At 45.5% G+C, this 15,462-nt stretch overlaps 1 protein-coding gene and 1 long non-coding RNA gene across 2 annotated transcripts in view; one reads left to right on the top strand and one right to left on the bottom strand.

Moving 5' to 3' along the window:
- Positions 1 to 15,422, bottom strand: part of DIPK2B (divergent protein kinase domain 2B) — a 36,845-nt gene extending 21,423 nt beyond the window's left edge. Inside the window, exons 1-2 of the mRNA XM_031445370.2 lie at positions 14,990 to 15,422; positions 6,449 to 6,713 (exon numbers count right to left, since the gene is read on the bottom strand). Of these exons, the coding sequence (XP_031301230.1) occupies positions 6,449 to 6,713; positions 14,990 to 15,222 (498 nt within the window). The 5' untranslated portion in view covers positions 15,223 to 15,422. The remainder of the gene's footprint in view (positions 1 to 6,448; positions 6,714 to 14,989) is intronic.
- The window catches only part of LOC135320274 (uncharacterized), a 123,916-nt gene that overhangs the window by 42,815 nt on the left and 65,639 nt on the right, over positions 1 to 15,462 (top strand). The gene's annotated exons all lie outside the window — the stretch shown is intronic.

The raw sequence follows: 15,462 nt of genomic DNA, 5'->3' as shown, positions 1-15,462 counted from the left end.
GTCACTGTCCCATTCCAAATAATCCCTTTGTCACAAATGCCAGTGATGACAAAGTCTCTGTGGTTTTAATCCTAAACAAATCCCACAATTTAAAGTCTTAGTTGTTTCAACTCTCAACAATTCTATGATTGGAAGGAGAAATGGACTGGAGGTAGGGGGGTGGTTCACATTCCTGCCGTAACCTCTTTCCAGTTGACTCCTGAAACTTGCATGGCAACAAAAGAGATGCACCGTGACTATTTGTCAAGGGTCTCGGGGAGCAAAGTCTCATGAGCTCACAGTCACAGTGTACCTCTGAAGGGGCTCTATTTTCTAGAGACCTTTCAGCCCAAGGATGTGCACTGATGTCCTGGGAATATTGCCCTGTGTGAGGGCCCCTTTAGTTGCTTAAATTTCCTTTTCCACCAATAGTCATTTCCTCTTTGACTCCAGCGTTAGATAAGTGTGAAAATGTTACAGTTACCAATCAGCTGTTTTCCTTTCAGCATCGTTATAACCATGTTATTATTTTTAAAACAAATGCAACTCTTTCGAAGGGTCCTTGACCTGGTAGTTTGTGAAGGATTAAAATATTTATAGTCTGAAAACTAGCTGTGACTTCAATATAAAATTTCCATCTTCATTCAAACACTTTATCATAACCTGTCTTGGTATCACAGGATGAGTTGAATACGGTCTGTCTCCCTCACTGGGGTGTCATCTCCAAGAGCAGGGACCTTATCTCGAAACCCTTATACCCTCCTAGAGCCTAGCATATATCTTGCAAATACCCCTTACATATTTTTGAATTAAATTTAAACAAAAGTGTATTTCATTTGTTTCACAGTTACCTCTAAAGCTGTATTCTGATTAAAGTGCTTAACGTGCATTTTGGTTAATTTGCTTATTTTCTTTATTGTATCTATGTTAAAAAAAAAAAATCAAGCCCGAGGAAGTAAAATTACTAGCCATCCTCGTTTAAACAAAGCTGCCTGAACACTCTCTACCACCATCTAGTGGGACAAAAGTCTTCAGGGCCATCCAGCTGGTTCCCGCGTGAGGAAGAAACAGGGTCTGGATATTAACAACGTCAGTAGCGCGTCAATATCGCGTCAGTAGCGGCTGGCAGTTGAGGGGGTGGGAGGGGGACTCGACCGAGGATATCTGTTTTCCTCTGATTAGCCACGTGCTGCTGAGGGTGGTGGCCTTTTTGCGTTTGGCAGAGGAAACCTTCTTTGTGATTTTGTGGACAAGCACATCGTGATAAACTCTGGGTGCTGTTCTTGGCCGTGACTGTGTTTGTGGGCTAGTAATTTAGGCTGGTGGGATATTCCCATCAGAACAATGCAGCTTTTAGAGGAGAAAAGTCATGGTTTTATTAGCATTAGGGGGACACACACATACACACACACACATAAGCAATACACACTGCACTGTTCCACCCTCTTGCTGATACCTGGTCCTGTCCCGTCTCCTCGGCAGCCCTTTACTTGCGGCTCAAGAGCAGGTTCTTAATACAAAGCCGCACTTGGCTTTGCAGGAGGCAGGCCCCAGACTCGCTGGCTCAGCCTTTGCTGGCGATCACGGAGGCTTTTCATCCAAGGACTGCCAATCAAAGTTGTGAGGCCCCTGCACAAGTCAGATCCCTCCTGCCTTCGATTTTCTTTTATTTCTTTGATGGTTTCTCCCCTCTTCTGCCTTGCCAGTTCTCCGAGCCAACCTGTGAGTTTTTTGTGGTCCCTTCTGCCTCCTCCAAACACACATCATCACATCCATGCTCAAAGACTCACACTTGAGGGCCTTGGCCTAGATCCCTGTTGGAAAATGGCTTTTGAGGAAATCAAAGAAAACCCACTTAAGTCACGAGCCGAGAGGATTCCCCGGGGGGCTGGCGCAGCTGGTAGGCTGAGTTGGCATTGGGCCATTTGTTATGAGTTGAAGGATGAGGCGAGTCTCCGTACGGTCCATCCTACAATCTCTCTCCACTGGGTTCCTGAAACTCCCATATTGATAGAGAAATATCATAATTTCCAAATTAGAAATGAGGACTTCATGTCTGAGAGGTTATCAGAAAAATAGGGTAATCAGAAAAAAATGTGGCCAAATCTGGGATGAATAGTCACTCAGAAATCGATTTTGCCTTATAGCTTAGTTGCGATCGTGGCAGAGGCTGCTTGCTTGGAATGCTATTGAAAAGGATTCTGGGGCCACATCTGGGTTTAGCGGGGGGAATAATGCAGGGATGTATTAGGAAAGTCTGAGACAGTCATGGGATGGGTTAGTGTGAGCATGACAATATTGGCTTTACACACAAATGGCTTCATGGAGGGCTAACAGTGAAATGCTATTAGCTTTTAACATCTTGGCATGAATTAAATGATTAAATTAGCTGCTCATCCCCTCCCAGGGCTCTACGGGAATGGAGTCACAGGATTGGTGACATTTCTTTTAATGGCTTATTTTTCCCTTTTTTAATTAAGTTAAAATTTGCATCACATAAAATTCACCATCTTGACCATTAAAGGTGTAAAATTCAGTGGTTTTTAGTACACTCATGAGGTTGGGCAACTATCACCACTATCTAATTTCAGAATTTTTCATCATCCCCAAAAGATATCCTGTATCCGTTAAACAGTCACTCCTAATTTTCCCCTCCCCTCAGCCCCTGGCAGCCACTAATCTGCTCTTTGTCTCTGTGGATTTGCCTATGCTGAATATTTCCTATAAATGGAATCATACAATATTTGTCCTTTTGCATCTGGCTTCTTTCACTTAGCACGATGTTTTCAAGGTTCATCCATGCTGTAGCATGTATCCTTTCTTTTCATGGCTGAATAGTATTCCATTGTGTGGCTATAACATATTATGTGTATTCATTCATCCGTTGATGGACATCTGGGTTTTTACCTTTTGGCTATTGTGAATAATAACACAATAAACACCCACATCCAAGTTTTTGTTCGCACACCTGTTTTCAGCTCTCTTTTTTAAAATTAAAATTAAAAGTTAAAAATTTTTGTTTTCATCTCTCTTGATTGAATAGGTGAGGTTTTTTTTTTCCCTCCCCCCCTCTTTGGTGATGATGGACCCATTCAAAACTGATAGGTGAGTTTTGCTAAGAAGAAACAAGCAGGAGTTTGGGTGCTGCCTGGCTGAGGTCTGGGAGGGAAAAGGTGTACAGCATCTTGCACATGCTCTGGGATCCTAAGGACAGAGGATCTCTGGAAAGGAGGACAGGAGAGGGAGGAGATGTTGCCAAAATGGGACGGCAATGACCTTGAGCTTGGTGGATGGAAGAAGAAGGGGTTTGTCCAAAATTTATAAAATGACTGCTGATATTTTTCTGGGTTTTAGAAGGAAAGGAAAAATCTCTGGTGGGGATGAAAAGATGGGCTATGAGAGGCCTCCCCCTACACCCTGCAAAAAAAAAAAAAAAAAAAAGAAGAGAAAAGAAAGAAAATGGTTATGGCTTTGGCTGTGTTTAACAGCGTGCTGTTAATGGATGCTTTTTTTTTTTTTTTTTTTTTTTTTTACCAGAAAGAAGGAAAGCTTGGCAGGGAGGGTATAGCTCAGTGGTAGAGTGCCTGGTTAGCATGTACGAGGTCCTGGGTTCAATCCCCAGTACCTCCGCTGAAAAAAATAAATTAAAAAAATAAATAAACCTAATTACCTCCCCATAAAAAATAAATTAAAAAAATTTTTTTAAGTTAGAAAAAAAGAAAGAAGGAGAGCTTGTTTCACTGTATGTTAATGCAAGATGACATATCCATAGAGCAAGTTTTAGCGCAACAAACTGAAGAAGGGGACCTGCTGATGACAATAGCACTGCCATGCATTTCCCTGGTGCTGGACTTTTTCTAAAGCATCTTCATATCGATAAACCCACTAGGATGAGTGGAGCAAGATAAAGCAGGCACTGTTTCCTGCCTTTTGAGAAACAGGAAATCAAGGCACCCAGCACAGTGCCTGGTGATAGCAGGCGTTCAATTAGGATTCCTTAAATAAGTGAAACAGAGTCATACCAAGTCAAAGGATGTCAGAACCGGGAGGCCCTTTGAGATTATCCAGCTGCCTTCCCCCCAACACAGGGTGTCACGGCAGAGTGGGGAAGTCGTAGACTTAAATGCAAGGTCAACTGGTCAGTGAGTGAAGGACCCAAGTCAATAGTCTGTCCTGTGTCCCTGTATAGGCTGTCGTCACAACATCCACTACAACACTTCGCTGTGCTTTGTGTTCTTGTCCGTACTCATCACTGGACCACGTGCTCTTGGAGGGGGCGGAGCTTGCACCTGATTCCTCTTTGTGTCCCTAGGATGGAGTGCAGCATTGGAACTTGTTGCATGGGTGAGCAGGAGCCAGAAGCTCTTTGCTCTTCCTGGATCACTGCTCCTTTGTGTTCTGCCACAGCTTTTAGTGGCTGAGCCAGGACTCAACCACGGTTTCCAGGTCCCGGGGACCTTTTGCCTTTATCACAATGTCTCTATTCATCAAGGTAGGTGACACTAGATGTACCCGGCAGGTTGCTTTGGACTTTCTAGGCCCCCTGGGATAATCCCTACTATATTATGGAAGTGTCTAGAAAATGAAGGAAAGGGGGAGTTTTCCTTAGCTCAAAGCCCAAGGCTGGTCTAGCCACTTTCTGTAAAATCTCAAGTGTATCTTGTGCACCAGGAAGTTCTGTCCTTTGGTACATGGTCCAGGTCCCAGGTGGAGGGAGTCTGGGGCCAGGGCCTTGGGAGAACTGTGCCCTCCAGGGTGGGACCTGATAACAGTGGGGGAAAGAAGAGGTGATGGGATTTTCAAGGGGTTCTGAAACAGTGCCTTGTGTATATCTTGTTTTGCTCTTCCTGAAGACTTCTCTTTATTCCTGAGCACGTGTTTGAAGCAAAGCAGAGGAGGTCTCTTATTGCTCCTTCTCATGCCTCAGGACTAGTTGTGGGCAGCCTAAGAATGGCAGATGCTGGGTACTCAGGCCAGTGCATGGAGGGTCGTCTGTCTGCAGGTGCAGGAAGAGAGGCGTAAAGGCGTTACACCTAGGCTGTGTACCACGGTGCGGGCCTTGATATCTGTCTCTGTCCTCTGGTTCTGCCCAGGGTTTTGCAGCCCCCATAGGGTTCCTCCCACCGGAACCTCCACTTCCTATCTCCCATACCAACTCAGAGACCCTTAAGTTGGGTCCTGCCACCATCTCCCCAGCCTGGGAATAGCTTGACTTCCCCTGGCTCATCTTCTCCCCGCTCCATGCCAGTGAGATTCATAGAGTGCAAAGTGCAAAAGGACCACCCTGGAAAGCTCAATGTCAGATGATGACCATGTCACCGGCAGCTCGATTCCTCTTGATTTCAAAGCAGTTTCCACACAAACTTAGAGCAAAGCCACATGGTCGAGATATCTAGGGACCAGTGATTTTTCTTTGTTCTCCATTACTCATCTTGAAGAGGCCAAGGGGAAGCACTGTTAGTGCTCAGAAGTTACCTGGGCGGCCTTACGTGCATATGTGAAGGGGCGAGTGGCCTAGGGAGTTCAAGAAATGGCCTTGGCATGCCCCTGAGGGATGCCAAATCCTCCAGCCTCATCATGGCAGGGAGATTGAGGTGATCCTCTCCTTTCTCATCTTCGCTGAAGGTGAGCAGCTCCTCAATCCTCTGAGGTGACATCTTCTGTCCCAAGGGGCCCAGTTGGATATGTGTGGAGGTACATGATGGTTTGGATGAAAGACAGATGATACTGGCAAAACGCTGAAGTTCTGAAGGCAGCCTACTCGTGGGAGTGGGTGGGAGCTCTCCAATGGGCAGAGGGAGCCATGTTATCAGAGTCTGCTTCTGCAATGACTGAAGTTTGGCTCTACTTTTTTTTTTCAATTGAAGTATAGTTGACTTACAATGTTGTGTTAGTTTCAGGTGTACAACAAAGTGATTCAGTTATACATATATGTACATATACAGATTCTTTCTCTTTTTCCTATTCTTTTTCATTATAGGTTATTACGAGATACTGAATGGTTCTTCTTTATGGTGGGAGATCAAAGAAGCAGCCGGTTTTCAAAGTGGGGTCTCTATTGTGAAACAGGAGGTATATGGGAGCTTATGAGAGTGGGCACAGTTTAGGGGTTGGCAAAGCTCCCCCCTCCCCCAGAATGTCATAGGTGAGCTAAGCCCTGTGGAGGGGGGAGGGCAAGGGGAAGGCGGGTGAGGATCATCCATTAGATCTTCAGACCAGAGGTGGCAGCTAGGAATTGTTCCCCAACGAGTCGCCGACAGTCATATCAGAGAGAATGGAGAATGACAGTAGGAAGGGTCCCTATCTCTAAACCTGTTTGGTCCCCGTCTTGTCACAAGCCACTCTGTTTCATGGCATCGTTTTGTCCCACTGAAGACAGGCTACAACTCCTTTTCCCCAGACAGACTGAGCCCGGAGCCAGGAGTGGATCTCACCCCCCCACCCCGCCCCCGGCGGCCGGGACACTCACCTGCACCAGGTCCGGTGTGAGGCGCTTGGCCTGCAGCCATTTCCGGAACCTCCCTGTTTTCCGCAGGACGCGCTCGATGCTGCAGGTCTTGGGGGCAGCTGCGGAGTCACAGATTCTCTGGTCCGAGATCTCGTTTTGGTGTTTGCTGACCAGCCTCGAGACCTCCACAGGGCGCCAGGTTTTGGAATCATCGGAGTAGTTGGCAGGGTAAGACGGCAAGTCGTCGGGACGCAATCCGAGGTGGGAGTCCAGCCGCTCATCAAACCTGGAAGAATAGCCCTTTGCGGATCAGCCTGGGAGCCAGAGAGAGGGAGCAGGGACTCAGCAGGGCCCAGCCACACTGCCGGAGCCAGCACAGCCCAGGGATGGGGAGACGGGGGACAACATCTGGTCTGATCCATTTTTTTCTCTTTAGATGGGGGTGGTCCAAACTCTTCTTGTGAGGTCTTAAAACCACAGCTCTTTTTTTTTTTCTTTAATAAAGGTTCAGGTAACAATTCTGTTTTTGGTGGGGGCGAGGGAGGGTTATTTATTTGTTTATTTGTTTGTTTATTTTTAATGGAGGTACTGGAGATTGAACCCGGGACCTCGTGCATGCTAAACATGGGCTCTGCCACTGAGCTATATACCCTCCCCCCAAAACCCTGGTTCTTGAAGATGTTTATCGGCCTGCACTGGGGAGAGTTCTGCCTCTCCGTACCCGACCCCAAACAGCCCCATCAATTTTGCTTTCGGCCCAAAGATTTAAGTGATCAGTACCAACCAAGTCTCAGGGAACAGTGGCTGTCAAAGGGTCACCGAATTCAAAGCTATCTGGGATCCAGGGGATGTTTAATTCCACCCAATAGCCCGGCCAGGGGAAAGGTACTGCCTATTAGCATCTGATGATTTTTCTAAGCTCCACCTTGACCCTTTTCTCCAGTCTTTCCTTCAGCTGTGCACTGATATTTCCATCAGGGAAGAATGCCGAATCTTCTGATTCATGTATGAAAAATTACTAAGAAAATGTTTATCTGTATTATTATTAATAACTGAGGGTTAGAGTGCAAATGAAAATTAGGCTCATAAGATATATTGTATATTTAGTTTCAATAAGATTCTTTAAATTCTTGGGGGAGGGTATAGCTCAGTGGTAGAGTGCATGCTTAGCATGCACAAGGTCCTGGCTTCAATCCCCAGTGCCTCCATTAAAATAAATAAATGAAAAATTTAAAAATAAACCTAATTGCCTCCCCCTCAATGAAAAAAAAAAGGAATCTTTAAATTCTTATCATTGGGCATTACTGGGCAACCTGGTAATAATGAGTTTTATAAGAATGAGCATTTTGATTATTTCTAAGCCCTAGATGGTCGCTTGTCCTCGCTTCTATGACACAGTTACCCTAAGAGACTGTAAGCTTTTCAAAGAAAGGGCTCTCACAGAAGCTGTCAGTAAGCACCTTCTGCAATGCAGGACCGTTCAAACCGCAGTGGAAGGAGGCACAAAGAATTCTGTTCAAGGACATGGCCACAGATCTGTTTAAAAAGACCAAACACGGAAAACTTGCAAGGAGGCAATTTTACTGCAGTTTTTAGGATAACCATGGGAAATGATCCTCCCCCACCCCAGGGGGATAAGGAAGGGCCTAGGGCCTCCAGGCGGGCCTGTCTGTTTCCTCCATCTGCTCTTGTTCATGGGGTTCAACCTCCCCATCACCACCACCCTGCCACAGGGCCCGAGACTAAGGATTTGTAATAGAGAATAACCTTTGTTTTGTTGGAGGTTTACAGGGACACCATGACCTGCCCACGTGGACGGCTGCAAGAACAAAGAATGCCTGCAGCAAGAAGTTTACAACAACCAACCACAGCCCCTCCCTTGTTTTTTGTATAAAAGGAGCCTGTATTCTGACTAGAGCAGGATGGTTCTCCAAGACATCAGTCTGCCATCCTCTCGGTCTGCCGGCTTTCCGAATAAAGTCGCTACTCCTTGCGCCAACAGCTCGTCTCCCGATTTATTGGCCTGTCGTGAGGCAAGCTGAATGAATTTGGACTCGGCAACAGATTTACAACTAGGGGGCTTTCTTGGATAAAAATAACAGCAATACACGTTTCTGAATCACTTTAGCAGCCACTTTGCTAAACACTTCATGTGCATCAATTCAGTTAAACATTTCAACCAACCAATGAGGTCAGTGCCATTATTACCACGCAGATGAGGAAACCGAGGCACAGAGAACTTCAACGATCTGCTCAATGTCACACAGCCAGGAACTGAAGGAAGTGGCATTCAAGGCTCCAGAGGCTGTACCCTACACCATTTTGCTGCTACTTAGTCCTCTATCATCCATTTTATGAATAGCTTGTGGGAACATATTGGTAACATCATGAGGGGTTATAGCTAGCAGGGTCCTTAAGGATTCTTTTGTCCCTGTCCCTTGCTCCAGGGTCTTTTCAGGATGAGAACATTGAAGATGACTTGTCTGAAGAATCATAAACAATATAGTGACAGAGGACCCGATCTCAGGGATCTTTGTTTCCCAGTGGGTGGGGGTGGGACGGGGGGGACTTCCTGCCCTGTAGGGTATGCTTTTTTTCCCCCAAAATATATTAGATTTGGTTTTTATTGTAGAGCACACGTATCAGGGCAAAGGGCTGCACACACAACTACAAGTCATTTTGGGGAAAAAAAAGCTGTAAAAAAATCAAAACTCTGCAACTGCTTTATTTAGTTAACGCAGTCCTGCTTGAGGAATCTACGCTGGCAAAGGAGTTCTGGCCCCTGAGAGGGGCTTCTTGCTGGTGGCCACCCCAGCTGTCTGCAGCCTCTGTAAGGCTAGGCCCCCAGCCCCGGAGTGGTGGCAGCCTGGGGGCTGGGAGGGCCTCTGCTCTCAGCAGGCCTGAGTCTTGGCCCCAGGCTGGCAAGGAAACTTTCCTCCTGAACCCAGATCAGCAAAACCTTGCAAAACCTTTGAGGATCTGAATGGGTGGAAACTGCCAAAGACTTGGCTTTTTTTTTTTTTTTTTTTTTCATTTAAAAAAAAAATTTTAAGTTTATTTTTTGTGGGAGGAGGTAATTAAGTATGCTTATTTATTTTTTTAATGGAGGTACTGGGGACTGAAACAAGCACGCGCTCTACCACTGAGCTATACCCTCCCCTCTTGTTATTATTATTTTTAAAACCCCTTCCCTGTCACTGAAACCTTGTCTGCAAGCCTGAGCTCTGGCCTCGGAGGCATGCTGCAGGCGGATGGAAGAGGTGGGGGCCCTGTTATGGGGATGATGCGGGGACAAGGCCTGAGCTGGACTGTGGAGGAGAAAAGAAGGGGAAAGGAAAAAGCCAGAAGACCAAAGGAATAAAGGAAAACTCCGAACAAAAGAAAAAAACCCTCCCATTACACCTTTTCCTGCCTTCTTTTCTTGTCCCCATCTCCCGAGGAGGCTCCACCAAGAGGACAGAACTGACTTGGTAGGTGAGCTGTGCACGTTCAGGGGATGCTCGGTGCACGTTCAGCGGTGGCTCAAGGCGTCCCATCAGGACCAGTTGAGGACAAAGAAGCGGGTTCACAGGCCACATTTCTCTCCCATTCCAAATAGTAATAAATTTATGGTGCTCAATGAGAAAAAATGAATATTCCTACAACTCTGAGTACCTCCTTGATTGAGTGTCAGTGAGAAAATGGGCCCTGGTTTTAGTCACCAAAATATGAATATCCTGGCATTTGGAAAACCACAAAACAGAGACGGAGTTCTGTTCCTCCTTCTGAACTGAGATCATGGGCATGTTTGAAGTGAGGCCGGCTGAGTTTCTTATTGGTTGGAAAAATGCACGAGCAAGAATATAGGTTCCCAGAGGTGGAAGGAAGCATGAAGGTCACGTGATCCCTTCCCCCCAAAGCCCTCAACATGGAGATGGGGGTGGAGTGACAGTGTTGGAATAAAAATAAAATACTCTCTTCTTTTGTCTACTTTGCATGCTTGCATCCAGTCAAACATTAAGTTTGGAGCTATGCCTTCCTAAATATTTCATGCCTCTCTTCCCTCTCCCTCATCCCTCAGCTCTGCCCACGACCCTTAAAACTTCCAGCATCTTCCCCAAACTCTCCAGATACAATTCATACTTCTTAGAGCAGTTCACACTGCTTTTCTTAGGCCCATCCCCTCCTGCTCCCCTTACAAGCTTGCTTTGGTCTCACCAAACCACTGACCAGCCTTGGCTAAGCCATATCGTTTTGGGTCTCCAAGCCTTCACTCACCTTGTCCTATGCTGATCCCTTTGTCTGAGACATTTTTGTCTTCTTTCTCGCCTGGATAATTCCTCCCCAACTCATTAAAACCCAGACAGGTATTATCTCTTCTGATTCTTACTCTGTCGTCCCTGCGGCTGAGATAGGTTCCCTCTTACCCTGTGTAGGACATTTTATATGAGTTAGTACCCAACACATTTTAGTTGGATGGATGGGTATTTGAATGAGTAAATGGATAAATGAGTAGAGGGATACAGGGAGGGCTGGATGGATGGGATGCACAGAGTGATGGTTGGGTGAAAAAATGCATGGAGGAATACCTGGATGAACAGGTGGATGGATGGATGGGTGCATGTTTGGATGACTGTGTAGACGGATATTTTTGCCTTAAGCTCTGGACCCCGAAGGTCCCAAGACCTCTGAATTGATTTGAGAAAGTGAATTAAAGCTATAATTACTATCACCTTCTGTGAAGGAGACAGACAAGGGCAAGGGAGAAGGGAAGGCAAAATCAAGCCTAATGGTTTACTTCTTTTCCTGTGTGTCCTCCACCACTCAGATGTGTTTAAACATTCTTTAAGATCTTGGGAGTAGGCGGTGGGGCTGTAAGTTCAAGTGGATACAGTAAAGAAGGCAAAGTAAGGTATCCATCCTGGTAAGAGCCCAGGAATCCTTTGGAGTGATTCTGATCAGAAATACTGCCATAAAGTACTCCATCCTCCACCCTTTCCCCCTACTTGTTACCTGCATATCACAAGTCCTGATCAATCAGATCCTGGTAGATCTTACCAGTTTAAGTGGTCCTTTAGGATTTTCTATATAGGGATGTTTTCAGGAGGAAGAATCTGTCAATCAGGTTGACTCATTTTTCTAGCTTCCCTTAATTTTTTCATTGAGGATTTGAAAGTCAACATGGAACGCATGGGGAAAAAAAGGTGCTGAAAATATTCAAATGGTCAAAGATCATTGGTTGAGTACCAGAAGCATCCAAATCATCTTTAGCATTCTTACCAAAGAAAAGATAGGGAAAGAAGGAAAGGTGACATCTATCTCCCAGTCACGTGTCTTCCGTCTACCCAACCACCCCGAGAAGCTCAAACTCTCTGTTTGTTGCTGAACAACAAGCATTGGCCAATCCTTAAGGAGGACCAGCTAATGCTTGCCTGGCTATGGCATTTCAGTCTAACATCTGAAAGTTTCAGATGGGCTTTTTTCTTAAGGTCTCATCATGATCATTTACAAAAGTGGAGACATGTTTGGAGATGAACAAGAACAAGACAACTGGAAAGCGAGGCAAAGGATGTGAACTTAGAGACAAAGAAATACAAATGGCCAATAAGCCTGAAAAAAGGGCTCAGATTAGACATACAGAGAAGGAAGACAAAGTAAACATGGTCGTCATATTCAACATTTCAGAGTATGCAAAAAGTAAGTTCTATGGGTAGAGGTCTCCATTTGGCTATATCTCACAATCCTAAAGATTTGCTATTATTTTTTTGCCCTGGAAATTTCACTTTTAGGAATTTCTTATAGGAATTAGTCACTGATGTGCATAAAAGTCTAGCCACGGGGATGTTCAACATGGCTCTGTTTATAATAATGAAAAGTGAAAAAAAATCTAGCTGTCTCACAGGAGTGGATTAGTTAAATAAATTCTGATCGATTGATATAATTGAATACCACGAAACCACTAAAAATCAAACTGTGGCAAAGAATAGTTAATGTGAAGGGGGAGGGTGTAGCTCAGTGGTAGAGTGCATACTTAGCATGCACGAGGTCTTGGGTTCAAATAAAAATTTAAAAAATTAAAATAAATAAACCTAATTATCTCCTCAATAAACCAACCAAACAACAACAACAACAAAAAAGGTACTGTGGAAAAGTTTTCCCAATATATTGTTACAGAAAAGTTTACAAAGGAGTATGCATAGTATGATCATATTTTTGTTGAAAAAATTTTTAATCAACACTTAGAAAAAAAGGTGGTAAGGATCATACACCAACATGTTAACTAAGGAGTGATCTTTAGGTGAAGAATTTTTATTTTGTGTTTTCTTTAATCAATATTTCCTGAAAATTTGAAAATAAAGAGATACCACTTTTAAAATAAGGACAATGGTATTTACAGTGTAGACAATAGAACTATAAACAAATCCACGTTCCCAGACCTACTCACTGCCTCTCTCTGCTTCCTTGCACTGAGGATGTGACTTCTCAGCATAAAACACTCCAAACCTCCACCTGCCCCGCCTGGTCTTTTCCTGCTGGTATCTGACACTTCCCTTTCAGGCAGGCGCACATGGAAAATCAGTTCTGAGGGAGCTGAAGTAATATCCTGAACTCGACTGGAACACAAACCTATTTGGGGGAATGCTTCCTGCATTTGGCCAATATTTGCCTGGAAAGAAAAACCTCATTGATTTCCACGTGGTAAAAAGTCAACTGTAAGATTCGAATACGCGTGTTTACTTATCTGGAGGAGGATGTGAACTCGGAGCTCTTTCTCAGTCAAATCCCTTAATTTCCCTCCCTCCTATCTTAAAATATGTCTGTATTCTCACTGCCTTCTTCCCCCAAGGAATCAGTCCCACTTCATGTGCGTTTTTGGTCCTCTCCATCCCAGTTTCTTAGGTGGGCAATCTTGCGTTCATTTTCAACATCTCCATTTTTATTTCCTCTCCCATTGAGTTGGTCCACAAAATGATGCTCTAGCTGAACCCACTTGCATCCTTCCTGCCCTGCTTTGTTCCCAAAGACCTTTCTCTTGGACTAGGAGACCTGGTCTGGCCGCCCCTTCCAACATCACCACGCCATTCTCACACGACTTTCCGACTTTCCGTAAGATCTCTGTCCCCACCCTACTTAACACCCTCACCATTGCCTGCAATAGAGCCTCCCCAGTTGGAGATCTTTCAACTTTTCAACATTCAAAATACCTTAAGAAATAGTCTCATGGGAAAAGTTCACATCAACTTCATATACTATCTACCATCTCACAAAAGAAGTTCAGCATTTTTATTGGTATTTTTCCATTTGTTATTTCTGTTTAGTAACTTAGTTAAAAAGTCAAATGTGTCTTTGGTTAATACAGATTGGAAACAAAATTATTGTAAATTAATTTTCGTTGGTCACCAAATCTCACAAGCCAGAGGCAGGTCCTTGGGGGAGGGCATAGGAGAAGGGGCCTACTATAAGTGGTCTTTACTATGGAAAACACTGGGAACCACGGGCTCCCAGATTAAGATCCCAATTCCTTGGTACGGCATTCAAGGCCCCCTGCCCCATCTGCCGCTTCCAGCCTCCTCCTTTGGCCACGCCTCCACATGTGCCCCATATTCCAGCCACCAAGTACTCCCCACCTCTTCCCACACCTCTGGGCCTTTGCTTAAGCTGATCCTTCTACCTTAAGCCCCTCTCCTCCCCCTACATTTCAGCTCATCCTTCAAGGCCTTGCTCAGAACCCCTCCCCGGGGAGAAGCCTTTTCCCAGTCCCCATTTGGAATTAACGTCCTCTCCCTGGAGCTCCCTGAGGTCTTTTACACTTCGCTCCTGGCCTTCGTTGGATCAGGCTTTATTATTATTATTTGTCACACTGTTCCCCACCCCTGAACCCCTGGAGGGCAGTGACCAGAGTGACAGCAATGTCATTACAGCACGTGCTGGGTCTTGGCCGTAGGAAAGGCTCATTGACCATGTGTTCCAAAATGTGGGACCATTTTTTTTGGTGAGAGCCACGTGCATGGAGATTTCCTCAACTTAGGATTTCCTCTGATCAAGGCAACATCTCACAACAGAAACCTGGTGCAGAAGCTTTGGAGCAAACCGCATGGGTTTGCACCCCAGATCTGCCACTGATTAAGTGGTGACCTGGGGCCAGTCATTGAACCTTGCCGTGTCTCAGTTCACTCTCAGAATCATGGGTGCAAAACACTAACTCCCAGGATTGTCGTGGGGAGAAAAATCAAAATAGCTTTCAAATGCCTGTCACATAGTCAGCTTTCTATAAGCTTGATTCCCCTCCCACTATGAGAAATGAACTTGATAAACTTAATCATCCCAGGCTACTCCAGTCATAAAGAAGAAACAGTTAAGCTCCCATTTCAAAAGGAAACGTTGGATTTAGCATTTAGAGCTGGAATTTGGCTTCACACCTTACCACCCCCCACACCCCAACTTTAACCCATTACCACTATCTGATTCAATGGCCTCCCACCCATAAATTACAACCTGCCTTGTTTTCCAGAAACTCCTGGACGTTGTCACGTGAAGGGAACAGAACTGTGCCCCTCAGAGTTATCTGATTGAGATTCTGACCTTATTTCTTCTTTAAAGAACTTCTTGCAAATAGATGTCCCGATGCAGGCATTACATTTATCAAGACCGAGGAAAGTCCTTCCAAAATTGTAGCTGATTCGGACTCGGGGCACCAGAGAAGGAGCGAGAGAAGCCGGCGAGGAGACAGAATAGCTCAGGCTGGAGACCCACAACAGCAGGGCCGGCCAGCCCAGGCGGAGGCCGGCAGCCTCAGGCCCCAGCCAGGGCTCCATCACGGGCTCAGGACTCCAGCTGCAGCCCTCGGCTGCCCACTTAGGGCTGCACAGAGGCAGGTCTTGGCAAAAGAGAGAGGGCTGGCTTCAGGGCGTTGACCCCATCCCAGCTTCCCGGGTTTCTGTTGGAGGATGCTGAGGAGCTTGGGGCTAACGAGGCTGGGGAGGAGGTGAGGAAGTCCGTGGAGGATGCTGATAACACAGTTTCCAGAGTTATTCTTCCTCTGCCCTGGGGCCTCT

The sequence above is a fragment of the Camelus dromedarius genome, chromosome X, assembly GCF_036321535.1.
Source record: "Camelus dromedarius isolate mCamDro1 chromosome X, mCamDro1.pat, whole genome shotgun sequence".
Taxonomy (NCBI): domain Eukaryota; kingdom Metazoa; phylum Chordata; class Mammalia; order Artiodactyla; family Camelidae; genus Camelus; species Camelus dromedarius.
This window is presented reverse-complemented; position numbering and strand designations above follow the sequence as displayed.